The 18,053-nt window shown below is 51.1% G+C and overlaps 3 protein-coding genes and 1 non-coding gene across 4 annotated transcripts; 2 read left to right on the top strand and 2 right to left on the bottom strand.

The window, feature by feature from the left end:
* Nucleotides 1-4,400: 4,400 nt before the first annotated feature.
* Nucleotides 4,401-4,486, bottom strand: TRNAY-GUA. The gene is given in 2 exon segments: nt 4,401-4,436; nt 4,450-4,486. It is a non-coding gene; the product is annotated as a tRNA-Tyr (tRNA).
* A 983-nt stretch (nt 4,487-5,469) lies between these two features.
* LOC100845089 (protein EXORDIUM) lies at nt 5,470-6,730 on the bottom strand. The gene has a single exon (XM_003570557.4). The coding sequence runs from the start codon at nt 6,591-6,593 to the stop codon at nt 5,658-5,660; it is 936 nt and encodes a 311-aa protein (XP_003570605.1). The 5' UTR covers nt 6,594-6,730; the 3' UTR covers nt 5,470-5,657.
* Nucleotides 6,731-12,081: 5,351 nt separating this feature from the next.
* LOC100845396 (protein EXORDIUM) lies at nt 12,082-13,282 on the top strand. Its single transcript, XM_003570558.3, has one exon. The coding sequence runs from the start codon at nt 12,198-12,200 to the stop codon at nt 13,152-13,154; it is 957 nt and encodes a 318-aa protein (XP_003570606.1). The 5' UTR covers nt 12,082-12,197; the 3' UTR covers nt 13,155-13,282.
* A 2,676-nt stretch (nt 13,283-15,958) lies between these two features.
* LOC100838104 (protein EXORDIUM) lies at nt 15,959-17,221 on the top strand. The gene has a single exon (XM_003573022.4). It carries the CDS (start codon nt 16,106-16,108, stop codon nt 17,069-17,071), a length of 966 nt encoding a protein of 321 aa, XP_003573070.1. The 5' UTR covers nt 15,959-16,105; the 3' UTR covers nt 17,072-17,221.
* Nucleotides 17,222-18,053: the final 832 nt, after the last annotated feature.

Consider the following 18,053-nt stretch of genomic DNA (forward strand, 5'->3'; position numbering starts at 1 on the left):
ATGCATTGGTTTTTCCTACATGGATTTTTTATGAACAGTTGTAGGAGGGCGAGAGCTGTATTGCAATGCACATTTACCGGACTGCTGAGGGGATAGGAGAAGGCCCGGATTCCAATTCGGATCTGCACACCTGGTGAAGGGGATAGAGACTGGAACGGTGATACTGGAAGAGAATGATGAAGAGGCTGTAGGTTAAGTTTTTCCTTTTAAAGTCGATTCAGTCCATCCACATCACTGTCGACGGGTATCTCTCCTGCTGCTGAAAATTTATTTCACTTTAATGAAACAGACATGGAGTTTAACCTAACAGGCATTAAATTACGATCATCTCCACCAACCATCCAAGCAAACAGGAGTATTTTGCAATGAAGGAATAACTCTGGGGGAAAAAAGGAAATTAATTGTTGCTGTGTGGTTTAAGTCTAAGTTTTTAGAGGCATTATTTTTTGTAATTCCCACCGTGAATGTCCGGGCACTTCAGTCATAAACTCTCGCCGGCCGGCGTACAAACCTGGTCACCACCAGCGTGCGTGTGAAATGTGTCTGCAGGGCCGTTGATTTCGCACGGTGTAATGCATGCATGCAAATGTCAATGCGTGCCCAGGCCCCAGTCACGTACGTTACGTCGGACAAAGCTTGGATTCCTCTCATGCTGCTGCTGCTGCCGGAGAGTTGAATTTCACGGGGTCTTTGGCACCGTGCTCCTGTCGGCTGCCGCTTCCACCGGAGAGAGTGCTCTGCGCCTCGTCGTGTACCCTGCGGGAGCAGCAGGCAACCGGTGCTCTGTTTTCTCGTTTCAAGATGCCTTGTTGTTTTTGCGTGAGAGGTTCATCAAATATTTGCCCTAATCCTAGACGCCAAGTGCGGTTTGTACTGACATGAGAGCAATAGTATATATGCAGAAAGAAACTAAGACCATGTACTGATGAGCAAATGTGAGGAAATTGCAAATCCCACTCATCTTTGAGAGGGTTGTTGCAGAAAACACCTACTCGATGAATTTTTTTTTCTTTTGAAAACACCTACTCGACGTCTAATCCGATGCACAAAGGTCATAATCTCAGTTTGGACTCGGTAACTAGCTTCCTGACCGGTGGGGCCCGCTCATTTGGACTCGGACAGAGGCATTAACTAATGGACGTCACAGTCGACGTTTTCACACGAACTGGTCGAAATGGACATGGATCGGATTTATTTGTTTTATTTTGCTCTCGGGAAATATTAATTGATTCGAATTTTGGACGTCAGAGTATGGTCGAATCAGCTTAAACGTAACGCCGCCTGCTTCTCGCTCGTCGCTGTCGTCGTACGTACGTGTGATGTGGACGCACCAACCAGTAAAACTGTACTGCTATTTCGGTCCCTCGGCTGCTAGTGCTAGTGGCCGGTTCTTTTCTTTACATGCGGATCGTTTCACACTCGTAGGCTAGAGAGGCAGTTGCAGCTAACTTTGTTTGAGCTAAGGTGAGCAGTGTCACGAGGTAGCAAAAAGACCACCGAGGTGATAGCCATGCAGTAAGACGGGAACTGTTTTACGGCAAGGTGTACTCCTTCCATTTCTAAATATTTGCACTAAAACAGCGACAAATATTTAGAAACGGAATGAATACTTGACATATTCTGTCTGGTATCAGAATTCGAAGGCTATTGACGCTGCCAGAAAGGGAAAACGAGAACGCCTCACATCACTCATGCGTATGGCACGCCGTATATTGTTGTAGTTCTGAACAGAGCTTTTAAGCTTAGGTGAGGTAGCTGCTGCCAATCATTGTCCTTCCGAGTGAAATAAAGAACTGTCATGGAGTACTTAATTTGCTCTAGAATAGAGATACGCATCCGAGGAAGGCGACACACACATGCTTCGTTTCCTTCTCTCCGATCGAATTATCATCGTCATTCAGAAACAGATAGAAAAGAAAAAAAATGCATGATCCGGATTGACCGAATTCAAACGGCATTGCAAGTTTGGAGGCATCCGCTTGCATTTGCATGGTTAATTCTCTTTGGTAGCCACCGTAACTTAATCACCACGCCATTCCCTTTCTGTTTCAGCTCTCGAGGCTCCGCATGAGAAATTAAGTGCATCTTTTTGCCCATAACGCCCTAGATCGATCGTTGCATCATCCATCACCCAAAAGACTTTGACAGGTTAACACGATCGATCGATACACGGAGTAGTATGCAGTTACTATCAGTTTGGCGTGCACGCAGAAGCATGCTATGCACGTACTGTGATCGATCTCACCCAGAATAGAAGACGGCTAGAGACATTGCTGTTCTTCTTTGTTCTTTTTTTCCTTCGTCCCCAGCCAGCAGACTGGTGGCATTGTATCGCATGGTAGCAGCTAAGGTGAGCAGTGTCATGCGACTTGTGATGAGGACTGTGGAATACGGCCGATAGAGGCATGGTGCATGTACGTGCCCTACGCATCTCTGCATCAGTGCATGGGAACAGGGAGATGCCTATTTAGCCTTTTCATTTATGGTTTGCTTGGGCCCTGTCCCTGTGCGTGTCTCAAAGCGCAGGCCCCTCTCCATGCAGCTTGCATCCAAGAGTGGTCGCTCAATGCTTCTGCAGTGACGAGGGGAATAAATGTGCATTGAACCACTGGCCAACCGGGCAGGCCCCCGCAGGGGTTCGCTGTACGTGTGAGTGCGCGACAGCGTGAGCTTCTCTTTGTCACGGCTCGCTTCCCAGCTCACACACACGCTCGTGTCAGCTTCCTTCTTCTCACGGGCTTTCCCACTTCCAAAAGGTCAAAGCCTGCCGAGGAGAAAACAAAGCTTCAAGCTTGATTCTTTTGACAAATTTAGGGCCAAATGAACACCATTTTGGATTTTGGTTCTGAAGCTGTAGAGCTCAGAAAAGACTCCGCAAATTTGTCAGTTTGGAGTAGGGTAAGCATGCAGCTCGGTCGTAAAGAGAGCCTGTCCCATTGCAAAGCTTAGCCAGCATTAGCACATGTTTGCCTTTGACAGTTTTTACCTACCACAGGGGCCACAGGTAGGGGCATAGGGAGCAAGGGGAGGTGTGCACGCTAGAGCAAGCATACTCCTGCACAGCGCCTTTGAAAAAACAGCGATGCCCGGTGCAGTGACTGAGTCGATTCCCCTTAAGCAACCGCGTCCACAAGGTGTGTCAGCTCACATGCAAAAGGAATCCGTCTTGTTTTTCCAAATGAGACAAGCTGGTGTTCTGTTAACCCGAGCTTTTCTAACACTGTGGGATCACACATTCACACAGCATACGCACTGTATATGCCCCTCCCCAGCAGGTGCTGCTAGTACTCCTAGTATATGACTGCAGGTCTGAAATGATGGGTGATCACAGGGAGACAGGCAGCATTGCGAGACTCTTTCGGTGCACATAGCTGTGCTGTTGCTACATGCATGTCTTGGTAAAGTAACACGCTCTACCCCGGGGCCATAACCAGGTAAAATATTTGAGCTTTTTAGCCTTTTAGGTGCGCCTACAGGATGAAAAAAAGAAACATTCAGGAAACTGACAGAACGGAGTTGTTAGGCTGTTTTGTCGCTAGCAGTCTGCACCCTTCCAACTGCTCGTGATTAAGTGTTTGCGCTAATTCACGTGGTGACTACGAGCGTGATTAGTTCAGAGTTCAACTTTACCACGATTAAAGATTGGTGGTTTGCAGTAAGAGTGGGCTATCTATCTGTCGGCACTCTACTGCTAGAGGGTGTCACCAGACATCTGTCCCTGTTTTTTAGATAAATACGCATCTGTGAGCCTTGAGACTGGATTGCTTCTGGAGACGGCTTGAATTCTGGCCGCTGAGCACATGAGAGCTGCAGCGGCAGATGCTAGGCCAATGGCTAAAATCCGTTTTTAAGACGCATTCATTTGCGATGCAACGAGCCAGCGGTTAGGGCACAACACTGCAGGTATGGTATAGAGGAGGAAAGAAGAAACTGCCACAACGTGAAGACGGAACCGTGCATGTGTTCACTGGCTCAAGAAACTGTCCTGATATGTGTGTGTTAAAGGAAACACCGGGAGGAGTTTGCAGAAGAGGTTTTTGGGAGGTTTTAAATCCGTGGACATACACACAAAACTCGCTGTCTCGGCAGTTAGCAGGGCATATTTTGGGTATTGGCGGTGGACTTGGGATTTGCGAGAGTATATAATACGGGCCTTTTACTTCGGCCGTGGGCTGCAATGTTGGAGTGACTAGTTTTTCGAAGATAGGCTCATTTGTGTCTCAATTCAGCCCACCACCACGAAAGGACCAAAATCCCCAACACCGGTGCACAATTACAAGCCCTTGCGCCATGCACTCCGCACAGAAGAGTGGATGCGGCTTGCGCGCATGAAAGTCGGCCCTAAAGGCTGGGCCTTTATACGCGTACTGGACTAGTGGAGGAAAAAAACAAAAACTCAATCCGACCTGCCGGATTCGAACCAGCGACCTAAGGATTGATCTGCAACGACTACAGTCCTCCGCTCTACCAACTGAGCTAAGGTCGGTTTGTGTTTGCACGCCAGTGTATTTTAACTACTCATTTTAGAGTCCAAAGACACACATGGGACGACAGACATTTGAGTCTCATCGCAATTTGACGAATTCATCAGGTTTCACGAGGGACTCGAAGCCTCGTTTTGGCAGTCGTGGTCGCGGAAATACGGAATTCTAACACCAGTGTGTGATAAGCCGGCCCATGCCAAATCATCGGTCACCGTTTTTTTTTCCCAATGAAACAAAAATGTTAGAGGACCTCGAAGCTTCCAACACTCCAGCCAATGTGATAAGCCTCAGCCTACTTCCAGATCTTCAGACGGCATCATGGAAAGTAGCTGAGCTCCCCGTCTGATGATGCTCTTGCGTTCTCTCTTCTGGAGACTGAAAACATCAGATAAAATCAGATTAGTATTGGGGATTCATCCAACTGCAATTATGTTATGCTCAACCAACTTAAATTGCAAAGCCTAATCAGTACGCAAATGAACAAGACGAGACAACACTCCAAAGGAATCTAGATAGATGGCAATGCAGGTGGTCTATGCATCGTTTCCACAGCACCAGACAACATACAAGCTGAGCAGACTGAACAAATTCAGTTTCCTCTGAAATCCATACATTTCGTTCTCATCCATTCGAGTTTGCAGGCCCAGCCCAGGAAGCCGGCAATAGGATTCTCTGCTTCATGCTTGCACACGCACATGCCGAGGGGTGAGGACGACAGCCTCGCGCATTTCCTAGTCCCCAGGGCAGATAAAAGTTTCTTTTGTCTGACAAACCCCGTATTTTTATGTTAAGCTGGAGGACCTCCGTCGGTAACTCCATTTCATTACTCCTTCTCAATAGCGAATCTGCGAGGCTTCTCGCACGTGAGCCCAGCATATATGCCTTCATTCCTTAATATAGAAAATGTTGGAACTCACTGACTCGGCTATCGCTCTACAGCAAAACGATATTAGCAACATCAGCAAGTCAGTTTGGAACAACGCTCTCATCCAATACCGTTTCTTTTTTCATCAATCAAATGAAAGAATATTTCATTTCACCACCACTACAAAGAACATGAACACAGAGAAGATTAGCTCGTGTGGAACACTCTCCACACAGTAAAAACACCACCACCCCAACTATATAAACCACTACGTGTACTGTCATCATCCTCTCTACGGATCTCCTCATCTACCCGAGCGTGGAGCAAGCCGACGTGTCCGGGTCGACGAGCGCCGGGACAAGGTACTTCCTCCCATTCGCCCCATTCGCATTATAACTCGCCCCAGTCGTCGGATCCACGAGCAGCGACCCGGCGTAGCCAGGGTACGCGCCCTTGCCGTACACCCCGGCGCACGCCGTGGCGGCCTCGAGCGGCGCCTCCGCGGGGCCCTGGAAGAAGCCGTTGCCGAAGGGGTTGGTGACCGTGCCGACCACCATGGACGCGAGGGACACCACCATGCCGTCCACGCCGACATCGCCGTTGGGCGGGGTAAGCGGCGCCGCCTGGGGACCGTACTGCGGCTGGTGGTACGGCCACGCGCACTGGCCGGCGCACTGCGTGGCCGGGTTGCCGACCCAGACGTACGCGAACCGGCCGGCGCGTGACCGCGGGGACGCGCCGTGCGAGCCGCAGCGGCTCGAGCAGAAGCCGTCAACGGCGACATCGTCAGCCGTGAGCACGACATTAATGGCGCGGCTGGGCGAGCCCCGGGAGGCGAGCTTCACGAGGTCCTTCTCCCTGAGCCGCTTGCCGAGGGAGCAGGAGGAGTCGAGGACGTGCGCGCCCATGGTGAGCGCCGGGAACCGGGCTTTGGAGGTGGAGTAGTACTTCTGGGCGGTCTTGAACCAGGTGGCGACGGAGGGCTCCGGTTGTGGGGAAGGGGCGGTGGTGGAGAGGGAGGAGAGGAAGTCGGTGATGACGGCGCGCTGGGAGGCCGAGAAGTTGCCGTACCAGACGAGGTTGACGGCGATGCGGCCGGAGAGGAGCGCGCCCTTGTGGTACTTCATCGTGATGGGCTGCTCCTGCACCAGCGCCGTCAGCTTCCTCGTCGCCAGGCACGTCTGGCACAGCAGCAGCGCGCACACCACGAGCGTCGCCGCTATTGTAGAACTGGAGGAAGCCATTGTTGGCGGATTGGAACAGAGATATCTTCTCTGTTTTGGCTTGCGGAGGAATTTTGTGTTGTTGGTGATGGGATTTGGGGGGGAACAGCTGGGGGGTTTTATAGAGGGAGAAGAACAGAGGAGACAGTGGAGCAAGGAGGAGTGGTCAGTGGTGGTACCGAGAGAGCGCGTGACGTATGAGTGAGTGAGTGAGGGAGCTGCTTTTTCTCTGAGGAGGAAAGTAAAGAGGGGCCGTCCTTGGCTGCGCTGCCCGAACGGTCACTGACAGCTGGCTTTGCCGTGCCCTGCCCTGCTCACTCACTCACAGCTGTAGTGAAACGAACAAGTTACCCTTTTGCCCCTTCGCTTTGTCCGTCGGGGACCAAAGCGTGAACGCGTGAGCGTGCGACACGGCGGGAAGCGGCGAGCGAAACCGGGGGCAATTTGGTGATCGCGGCTGGATGGGGTAAAGTGGGGACTCTTCTGTAGGAGTGGGTAAAAGCAGGTTTGCTTCTCGAGGAGTTTGAAAGCTTTGCTTCGTTTGCTAGGCTGGGGTTCTTCTTCGGCACGGCAGCATGGCTGGAGGGGAAAACGCAGTACGTTGGGAGAGGGGAATGGGCCCGGGCTATTTGAGTTGTTTTTTGGTACGTTGGGGAGTCACTGCTGCATGGGCCCGGTGCATTGGGGCTGGCTGTATGGTTAACAGTTGTCTGGAACAGTACCGTAGTACTACTGCCGTGCTATAGTGGCAGGTTGGTCGCACGCACGCACTCGCCGATGGTGGCAGTACATGCTGGCGTTGGGCTGGCACTGGTTGAATCTGGTCGCGGAACGCAGAAAATAACCGTGATGGAGTAACCTTAACCACATCCGCGATGCCTGTGGCCACTTGCCTTGCCTCCCCCGTTATTTTACCTCGAAGAAAAATGACTGCAAGTGAAAGAAGAAAAAAAGAACACAGCGGCGACAACGACAGAGATGGAAGTAGAAAGACATCCTCTTCCGTTGCACACACAAGTAACAGCATGTCATCATTAGCCCGGCCCGGTTGCCACGGATCGAAACCGTAAACAGGCCCATCTACAAAAGCATACCATCATTACCAGCGTAAGCGCGGGACCCGTAGGCCGGCCCATGAACAACATCTCCGTAGGCGCTATCCGGCACGTTTTATGGCGCCACAGTACTGCGCGCCCCGGGCTGCTCATCTCGCCTCGAGATCCGCGTACGTACGCCAGCTGGGGATGAAGCGGCTATTAGCTAGACGCGTTATCGTCCGGCCGCGACACGGGCCCCATGCCCCCATGTACGTACTCACGCTCAGGCCTCACGGCGCGCTCGTGAATCCGCCTGCTCATTGCTCGTCGAGCAGCCGGACACAGCCGCCTAGCTAGCAGGCGCCAGCCGTCACGTACGCTGGGTCAAGCAATCAAGCTCCCTTAGCCGGACGGTCCGTGTCAGTGGCTGCGAGCCGTTGGATCTGGCCGATCAGGATATACTACGTGTAGAACAGTACTCCAAGTACTACACGGACGACGAACAGGCAGAGCACTGTCTGCAATTTGAGTGACCGACGAGCAGGATCGCACGTTCGCGCCATACGTGCATGACGACGGCTCTGTCTACCCGCATCGTCGACAACCGTTTCTTTCTTTTTTAAGAAAGGGATTTTTCATTAACAACATAGTATATGTCGAAGTCCGTATAAACAGAGCTTTAGGAGTTACAAAGTAGTCGAAAAGGACAAACAACCGTTTCGTGTTTGCGTTCTCCAAAAAAGAAGTTGGAAAATCGTGTTTCCATTGCAACAGTTTTGGCGTACGTACGCGTGGTTTGAGACAGAAGACACTGGCATTGCATGCAGGAGCACGAGTAGGTTCTCAGGTTCCTTTCACGCGAATGATTTCGGTCCAGCTGGACCGACGCACACGTTAACGGAGGATGCAACAGCATTTGGCATCTTGTGTGCTCCGGGAACCGTTGTGTTTTACTCTAGGGGATCTGTGGATAGCCATCATGTGCTGCGACTCGACTCTGGTTCAGGAATCGCACGCAGGTTTACCTGTTCTGTTCTGTTCTGTTCTTTGGAAAATCTCTCCGTCGACGCGACGCCGTGTTCAGGAATTGCACGCAGGTTATACCTTGTTTTTTTCTCGCTTCGACGTGCTCCCGTCGACGACGCTCGTGTTCTTCAGAAAAAGGGGGAAATACACCTACGCATTCCGGTACGAAGATCGGGAGTTATTCTTCCCAACTTTGTCGCGCATTAAGTGGCCGTGATCTCGGTATCTCTCCTTCAATTCCGTTCGGCCAGAGTACCTAACCGCCATGAAGGCATCCTGTCATTTTACAGTCGGGAACAGTCTAGCAGACAAATTAAGCTAGAGTCCAGTACGTACTGGCTAGCTAGCTGGCTAGGCGCCTCGTTAGGGCATCTTCGGTGGCAAGATGATACTAATTCTCGTCTCTCCCTCCTATCTTTTTTCATTCTCTACTTTTTAATAATGGGACCACATGTCATTTTCTTTTCATTTTTAGTATCCGTGTACAAGTTTTTACTTATGCAAGTAACTAGTATTATCTTTTTCTATCCATCTCTCCTCCACGTAGGACCAGTAACGACTTAAGGCTCTATTTGTTTGGGCTTTTAGCCTTCTAAAAATCACTTCTTTCGTTTACAAATGAAGCTGAGAAGCATGTCCGGAGGTGCTTCATGCAGCTTCTGGAAGGAAGCATCTCCCGACGTGTTTCTCAACTTCATGCGTAAACGAGATAAGTGCTTTTTAAAGAGTTAGAGGCAACAAAAGCTGCAGCTGAAACCCAAACAAACATGCCCTTAGTACCTCTTGTTGGAGATGCCTTAGCTCACTGTTTAGTTACTCTGCCAGCAAGTAAAAAGGCACGGCAGGTTACTGTTCAAGCTTGAAGGGCCTCGTACAGTGGCAGCTTAATTACCGGGTTGGTAGTATGAAATTATACCGGCCGGGCTGCAAGACTTCGAGTGCTTGCCCGTATAATTACGAAGAAATGACGCGCTCGTATAATGATGCCTATATATGATGCGTTCGTATAATGATGCCCATGATAATGTGGCTACGCGTACAGGCGCCCGTCCGGACACGCATACGACACAGTACTGTATCCAGCTCTTTTGGCCCTGATGTAAAGACAGGGATAGGGTACACAGGCTGTCACTTCGTAGGACGTCGATCGATCCCTTGGGCCTCACTAATTAACACGGCTGCCTACGCAGCGCCGTGTCTCGCGCGTGTCTCCCTGTCCTCTTGTTCTTGGACGATCTTTAGTGTACAATCTCCTATGGGCTTGCACTTGGAGTCTTGGACCTGCGCTGCACACGACTGTATCCCGTTCTTGTAGGCTAGGATATTTTTATTGTTTGTTTGTAAGAGTGTAGCCAGGGATCAAGTCAAGTGGTGCTCAGCGCGAGAGAATCGTGTTCGTGGCTTCGTGCATGCGCTGGCGTAGGAAACATGTTGGGTTTAAGAAATGGCTTTGCCGTTGAATTTTAGTCATGCTATAGCTAGCTACTCCTACAAGCTAGAGTGGTATTTGCAGGTTGTTTACTTGCTAGGAATCCCCGTTTCGAATCTTTCAATTCCGTTTCGAAAAACATATGCTAGGAAACGGATAGGCATGCACGGAGATATGGAGACACCGCATTGCACGGGCGTTGGATCGAGTGCTACTCCTACAGTGGTTTTTGCAGGCTGTTTTACTTGCTAGGAAATGGAATGGGATAGACATGGAGAAATGGAGACACCGCGCTGCACGGACGTTGGACCGTGTGTGACTAGACTAGAGTTCGTATTTGCGGGTATTCCGCAAACAGCTGGCTGGAGTAATTTAATCGCAGTGTCAATCCTTAGAACTTTGGTTGTCAAAACTCTGATGGGTATTTGGGTAAGAGAGATGCCCTTTCATCCTTGAACGTGCTGTTTCGCATTGGTGTCGTCCACCATGCAGCCATCGATTGGTACAAAGCTAGCTTATGCCTATGTGGGTGATAATTCGATCGTGCACACAACACCTAAACCAAAAGGTCGTGTTAAGTTACTCACTTTGGTTGTGCGCATCGACATATCCCTTCTTTTAAAAAAGAGTCTTCTTTTCTTTCATCGGTGTGACTGTATCTTAGTTGCTTGATTTTTAAACAAAGGGTTAAATTTAATTTAACGAATCCGAATCATTAAATTAGTATATATCCTTCTTTTTCCACCACCCGTTTTGAATCTTAAAGCATAAACCATATTCAATGGTGGAGGAATCAATTTTTCTCCAACTAAAAATCAGGCAATTTAGATATAGTAAAACCTTTTTTATAGTACCAGTTACTTCAAAACCATACCTCGGAGTACCGAATTGATCGAACTGTTCAAACGAAAAGGCAACTTAGTCATTTTGCAAAAAGTAATTTGGTCTTTTCTCCTCCTCGCATCCCGATTCTGTCAGCACACTTGAAATCACCCTCGCTGGCCCTTTTAGTGTCGCAGACAACAAGTTCATCGCCCCGTCCCATCTGGATTTTCCTGTGCATTTTCACCTGCAGCCGATTCTACCATTCTCGTCTCATTTTGGCATAGAGCCCAAGACAATCTGGTGGTGATTTCCCCTGCTTAATCTACATGAAACAATCACAAGATTCTGACGATGGACAAGAAAATGGACCTCTAAATTGACCTACTGTACTTCTCTAGAAAATACCCTTTCTGTTTCTAAATACCTATACACTTGAGGTTGTCCTAAGTCGAACTTCGTCAAATTTGACAGATCTTAGATGAAAACAGCAACATACGTGATACCAAACCAATGAAGTATGAAAATATCTTAATACTAGTTTAGTGATAGTAGTTTGGTTTTGCATACGTTTGTTTTTCCCCCTACAAATTAGTCAAAACCGACAAAGTTTGACTTAAGGCAGCTCCAATTTGTACAGATATTTAGAAACAGATAGAGCTTGGCCTTGACTTGTAGACCACGCATGTTTTGTTTGGGCAAGTGTCCTACTCCCATACAATTTTAAGAGATGTGATCTCGCGGGTTGGATTTTGGCCTCCTTGCGATCCACTAATAATAAATCAGTGAATTTGGAGATCTAGATGGGCACTCTAATTGTACGTTCGATATATGCAGTGGATAATTAATTGATCTACGTGCTCAGTTTCCGTTTTGTGTTGCCCGCTCTTTCTCCTACTGTCCTAAACATTAAAATATGCCAAATCAGCTGTATGATTTGGAAGCACTGACCACCCGAGCTGTCTGCATGGATGGTGTTTGGCGCGCGAGGAATCGACAAAACAATGAGCAAAGCGTCGCCGTCAGCGCTCTCGATCCAAAGGGACTCCAGCTGCCTCCCACCGAGCCGACTCATGATCAGAGCCAGTTGAGCCTTGAGGGCTGAGGCCGGCCGGATCAGCATGGGCATGGCCAGGAAACGTACACGAAAGTCCTGCAGTCGCACGCGGAGATCGCGCCTATAAAAAGACCCCAGACCCTTGTGCACTTCAAAAACGTACCACAGACCACAGAGAGGAACACACGTACTCACGCCACATCGCCTCTTCCACCAAGCCACCACCAGCTCCACTCTCTCGCCACAAGTCAGAAATGGCCTCCTCCCAAACGAGCCACGTCTCACTTGCACTGGTTTCGGTGTTTCTGCTGAGCCTCGTCGCACACGGCTCCTCCGCGGGCGCCAGCAGGAAGCTGTTGGAGCTGTACCGGCCACAGCCGAGCGAGCTCCTGACGTACCACAACGGCGCCGTGCTGCAGGGCAGCATCCCCGTCTCCATCCTCTGGTACGGCCACTTCACGCCGGCGCAGAAGGCCGTCGTCTCCGACTTCCTCCTCTCCCTCACCACCAATTCCCAAACTCCTTCCCCCTCCGTCTCCCAATGGTGGAACACCATCAATAATCTCTACCTCTCCAAAACCAACGGCGCACACGCTAGCATCAACACCCAAGTGACTCTCGCTCGCCAAATCACCGACGACAAGTGTTCTCTCGGGAAGAACCTCAAGCTCTCGAACATCCCCGAGCTGGCGGCCAAGGCCAAGCCCAACAAGGGCGGGATCGCGCTGGTGCTGACCGCGGAAGACGTGGCCATGGAGGGCTTCTGCATGAGCCGGTGCGGGCTACACGGGTCGGACACGGCAGCCCAGACGGCCCACGTCTGGGCCGGCAACGCCGCGGCCCAGTGCCCCGGCCAGTGCGCGTGGCCGTTCCACAAGCCCGTCTACGGGCCCCAGGCGCCGGCGCTGGTGCCGCCCAGCGGCGACGTCGGGATGGACGGCGTGGTGATGAACGTCGCCAGCATGATCGCCGGCGCCGTGACCAACCCGTTCGGAGATGGGTTCTACCAGGGACCCAGGGAGGCGCCGCTGGAGGCCGCCACGGCGTGCCCCGGGGTTTATGGCAGCGGCGCGTACCCTGGGTATGCTGGGAACCTGGCCGTGGATGGCGTTACGGGGGCGAGTTACAACGCTAATGGAGCTCGTGGGAGACGGTTCTTGCTTCCCGCGCTGTTCGACCCTGCAACGTCTACTTGTTCGACCTTGGTGTGAACGAGTTGGTTGCTGTAGCATGGTGCAATCTGTAACTCTGTAAGGATTATGTAGTGCTCTGTACTATGTGTATATACGAGGGAGTTCTGTGAAGATGATGATCGGAACATGTGCTCTGTTTTCAAATACTCTGGTTTTTCCCTCAAAAAAATACTCTGGTCTTTTGGCGTGATCTTTGCGGGTGCGGAGCTGTTACGTGTTGGACCTACCAATTCAGCAAGTTTATCGGGTTAACGACTGGCGGCGTCTCTCAGCTGTTTGATGAGATTTTGTACTAAAAAAAACAAAGTATGAAATCGAGAGATACAAGAAAGAAAGAAAATTTAATAGTCAGCAGCATGCATGCAGCGACTAGCTTTGCTACACACAAGAATGTATGAAGAAATCTCTCGGTGGCTGTCTGTTCACGTGCAGGCGACCGGTGCATGCACATAGCAATGCCTAGGCCAGCTGATTGAACCTGAACCGGCCCAAGCTAGCGTACGGATAAGCATCCGGATCAACTTGTCTGGCAAGCCAGCTCTACCCGCCCGAGCGCCACCATGCGCGAAGGTGCGGACCTGGGCGACGTCCGCACAGTGGCCGCTCCACGCGGAGCACTGTCTTGACGAACAGATCGAACCGACGTACAAGTTGCCGCCGCACGAGGGCCGTTTACTCGAACATTGTCGTCATCGGCAGCAGGTTCTCTGTGTCGGCAGGAGGCGCCCGCCGGTCTGCAGGTCTTCTCCAATTAATCGATGGATTCCCCGCGTCCCCGACGAATCGTCGGCATGTCCGAGCCAAGCGGCATCATGCATCTACACCAACTCCACTTTTAGGTCGTCGAGCCCGACGAGGCTTGGCGACAGGGTGGGCGTGGCCACGGCTAAGGTCACGCTCAACGGCGCGTGTACTGTCTTGTACACGGGTTTTGCAGGCACCCACACCATCACCACCCATACATGGATAGGTGACGCGAAGCGAAGACATGAAGACGACCACAACAGCTTAATCGGAGGTTTCTCGCGGGTTTAACCCCGCGGGAGTAATTAAGCGGGAGCCTTTCGAGGCCCCGTGAACCAGGAGATGACCACAATCGCCTTGTCAATCAAGCCGTGCAAGCAGGCCACGGAGCGCACGAGGAATTGTATTTTCTAATTTCAAACAGATTAATAAAATATACGATTCCTCTCATTTTTCTTGTGTACACAATACACTGGCACGCCTGCAATTTTTCTTAGTTTTTCTGGTGCGATAGGATCTATTTTTCCCTCGACGGTAAATATTTCTTGAGCCAGACATCAGCATTCATAAATTTCGGTACCGCTTGTTCAAAAACAAGATGAATAAATTGCAAGACGGTCACAGATACTATGAAATGTCGAGGATGACTGGACATGTTTCTCTCGTCACTAGTCAGACAGCGCGAATACATGGGAGGGATAGTCCTGGAACTGAAATTGTGGCCGTTTCTCTGAAGAACTGTCAGGTTAGTTTGGCGGTAAATTTGTTCATCAAGGTTTGCTCACAGTTCTTAAGTACTCCGTATTCAATATAGGCAGGATACATCTTTCATAAAATTTGATGCTGCCATGCACAAACTATAGGGCAAGTTTCCTAAATGCCTCAAAGTTATTTTACTACACCAGGAACTTCACTATTTGCATTCGTTTTTTTTATCCTCACGAAGAACACTGAGTTTGAGTTCCAAAATTTGCAGGGATATGCTACAAACTCTTCACCAACGGTACAAATCCTCGGAGATTTTTTTGAAAACTTGACATGTTCTGTTCATGCGATGTTTTCAGATTTTTAAAAGTCAGTTTCACAAGATATGTGCGTTGACAACTGACGAGTACAGTACAGCAGTATCACCAATTTGCTGATATTTATCCTTTGTCCGAAGATATGCAAGTAATACTCCGTTATGCCACCCATCACCCACTGTGCGAATCTAGTGCAAAGGGAATTTGCCCTGAAAACCTGCACGAGCGTTCAAATTACTACGAATTTATTTTGGTCAGAGTCCCAAGTTCCAACTGCAGATTGCTGAAGCCTTATCCGGACAGCCCATCGTCCACTGGGTGGCACTTCTTCGCGAGAAGTTTCCTCGGTCATGTAGTAGATCAAGATCGAACAGTATTCTGAAGAGTCATGACTTCCCAAACCAGGGGGCATGGATCCCATACCGTTCGCAGATGCTGCACATAGGCGTATGGTGAACTGGTGAAGGCTGCATCACAGGAAGGAAGAATGCTCGAGGTTATTGCTGTGCCACCACGTACGTCCAGCCTGATCGCGATGGCGTTCAACGTCAACGCCCAAGCCCCATTCCGTTGACGTCAAATTAAAGATGGAGCAGTGCTAGTACGAGTATTGTTCAGCCTGTAAGACATGCACAGCCTGTGCGCCCATCCGAACGGCAACATGATCCATGGACTCCTAATCCTTGGATCGTGGTGTCTCCTGTCCGCACGCCCAGCCGTTTTGTCTACTGAATCGACAGCCGGGAAGGGCAAGGCAGCCCTTTGTCGCCCATCACCATCCGGCTGTTTGTAGTTAACCCGTTGACCTACGCTTTGTTTAGGCTGGAGTAGGCTTCTAGCCTCAACCCCAACAGCTCAGCAAGGAGGGAGCCGCCCGGCCTAGATTTTGCAAGACGCCGCAACCTTGCCACGAGCGGCAGACAGCTCACAGCTGCCCCTCGAGATCTGCATGCATTGCAATAATAAACTGATCTATGCTGATCGACGGAAGCATCCGGGAACATATTGCTAACCATCCGATGGTTCGGCAGTACTTCAGCCTCCCTATAAATAAGATCGTTTCTTCGTTCACTTCACTCACAACTCAACATCACTCACTAGTCACTCCAGCTTCTTTGAGTTTTCCCCCGCTCTCTCACGTCAGTTCCTAGCCATCTACGATCTGTACTAATACTCCTAATCAGCAAAATTCCCAAGCCTGAAATGGCACTCGTTCGTGCAAATGCAATGGCAGCGGTGCTGCTCGCAGCAGTGATGCTTGCCAGCACGGCGCAGCTTTCCATGGGCGCAAGGAGGCGCATGGAGCTGTACACGCCAGACCCGGCCGACATGCTCTCCTACCACAACGGCGCCGTGCTCCACGGCGACATCCCCGTCTCCATATTCTGGTACGGCCAGTTCACGCCGGCGCAGAAGTCGATAATCCTCGACTTCCTCCTCTCGCTCACCGCCGCGCCCCAGGCAGCCCCCGGCTCGCCGTCAGTCGCGCAGTGGTGGAGCACCATCGACGAACAATACCTCTCCCCTGCAGCAAACCCCAACGGCGCGAGCAAGCAGAAGACCCGGATCCTACTCGCCAACCAATTGTCCGACGACACGTGCTCCTCCATGGGCAAGTCGCTCACCATGGCCCAGATCACCGATCTGGCCGCAAAGGCCGAGCCGAAGCAAGGCGGCATCGCGCTGGTGTTCACGGCGCAGGACGTGGCCGTGGACGGCTTCGGCATGGGCCGCTGCAGCGTGCACGGCTCCGATGCCGGTTCCGGCGCGGCATACATCTGGGTCGGCAACCCGGAGACGCAGTGCCCCGGGGAGTGCGCGTGGCCGTTCCACGAGCCCGTGTACGGTCCCCAGGGCGCGCCCCTCGTGGCGCCCAATGCCGATGTCGGCGTGGACGGCATGGTCGTGAACCTCGCCAGCATGCTCGCGGGCGCGGCCACCAACCCGTCCGGCGACGGGTACTACCAGGGGAGCCGGGACGCGCCGCTGGAGGCCGCCACTGCTTGCCCGGGTATGTATGGCAGCCGCGCGTACCCTGGATACGCCGGCGACCTCAAGGTGGACGAGGTGACCGGGGCGAGTTACAATGCCGTTGGCGCGAATGGCAGGAAGTACTTGCTCCCTGCGCTCTACAACCCTTCCACGTCTGCCTGCGACACTTTGGTGTAGTAGCACAAACTCCAGCCGCAATGCAGGATGATTCTTTTGTTCTTTTGTTGATGAGATGAGGAGGTAGTGTATATACCAGCACTGAAAAATGTAACCCGTTTGTATGCCGGATTCTCATGTGTGGGCTTAATCGAAGAAATTGGTTTTGTTCAATTTATTGCAAGAGCCACCGAGACTTCGAATCAATTTTGTCGCGAGAACCATTGATGAACTCTGATACGAATCACCCCAAGGAGTAGTCTCGAGTGTCGTTCGATTGAACTATGCAACTCTCATTTCTTCGCCTGTATTTCAACTTCTATGGATAACAAAGTCACTTGCCAATTTTACAACGGGACGGGTTACCAAACCAAGTTCGTTTCGCATCACGTTGACGTATACCTATGCCATGCTAGCATGCTCGTGTGACTAGCAATAGATGGGTGCTCAATTCACGATTGTAACCCCTGTGCTGCCGGTAGAGATGCAACGGTGTACTTCAAGGAGCACCGGGCTAAGCAAAGTCCACCAACGGGGTCACAGGCCCAATGCAAGGCAAATAACCAATGCTACTACTCAAACTTATAACGTGAAACAGGTAATTATTGAGAATTTTGGACAGCTACTCAAATTTCCAGCTTCCAAGCAAGACCTTCAAACAAATCTAGCGAGCAGGGCAGCGCGCGGCACCGTCTTCTTCCCCGGCGAAGTTATTAGACATGAGCTGTGCCGTTGCGGATGAATCTAGATCGCCGGACTTCTACCCGTAGGAGCCACACAAATAGCGGCCACACCGGGGGCCGGGCGACTCAAACACGTGTCGCCCATTCGCAGCCACGGCACCACGAACGCACGAGCGCTCAAGTCCTTTGGTGTCGAGGGCACTACTGCACGCAGCACGCATATGCCTCCCACGCCACAAGCACACGATAGCTTCGCGGCCGGTGCCATCTGCCATGGGCCGGCTCGTCAAACAATTCCGACGCGTCTTCTCGGCGGGCGC

This window comes from Brachypodium distachyon, chromosome 3 (assembly GCF_000005505.3).
Source record: "Brachypodium distachyon strain Bd21 chromosome 3, Brachypodium_distachyon_v3.0, whole genome shotgun sequence".
NCBI lineage: Eukaryota > Viridiplantae > Streptophyta > Magnoliopsida > Poales > Poaceae > Brachypodium > Brachypodium distachyon.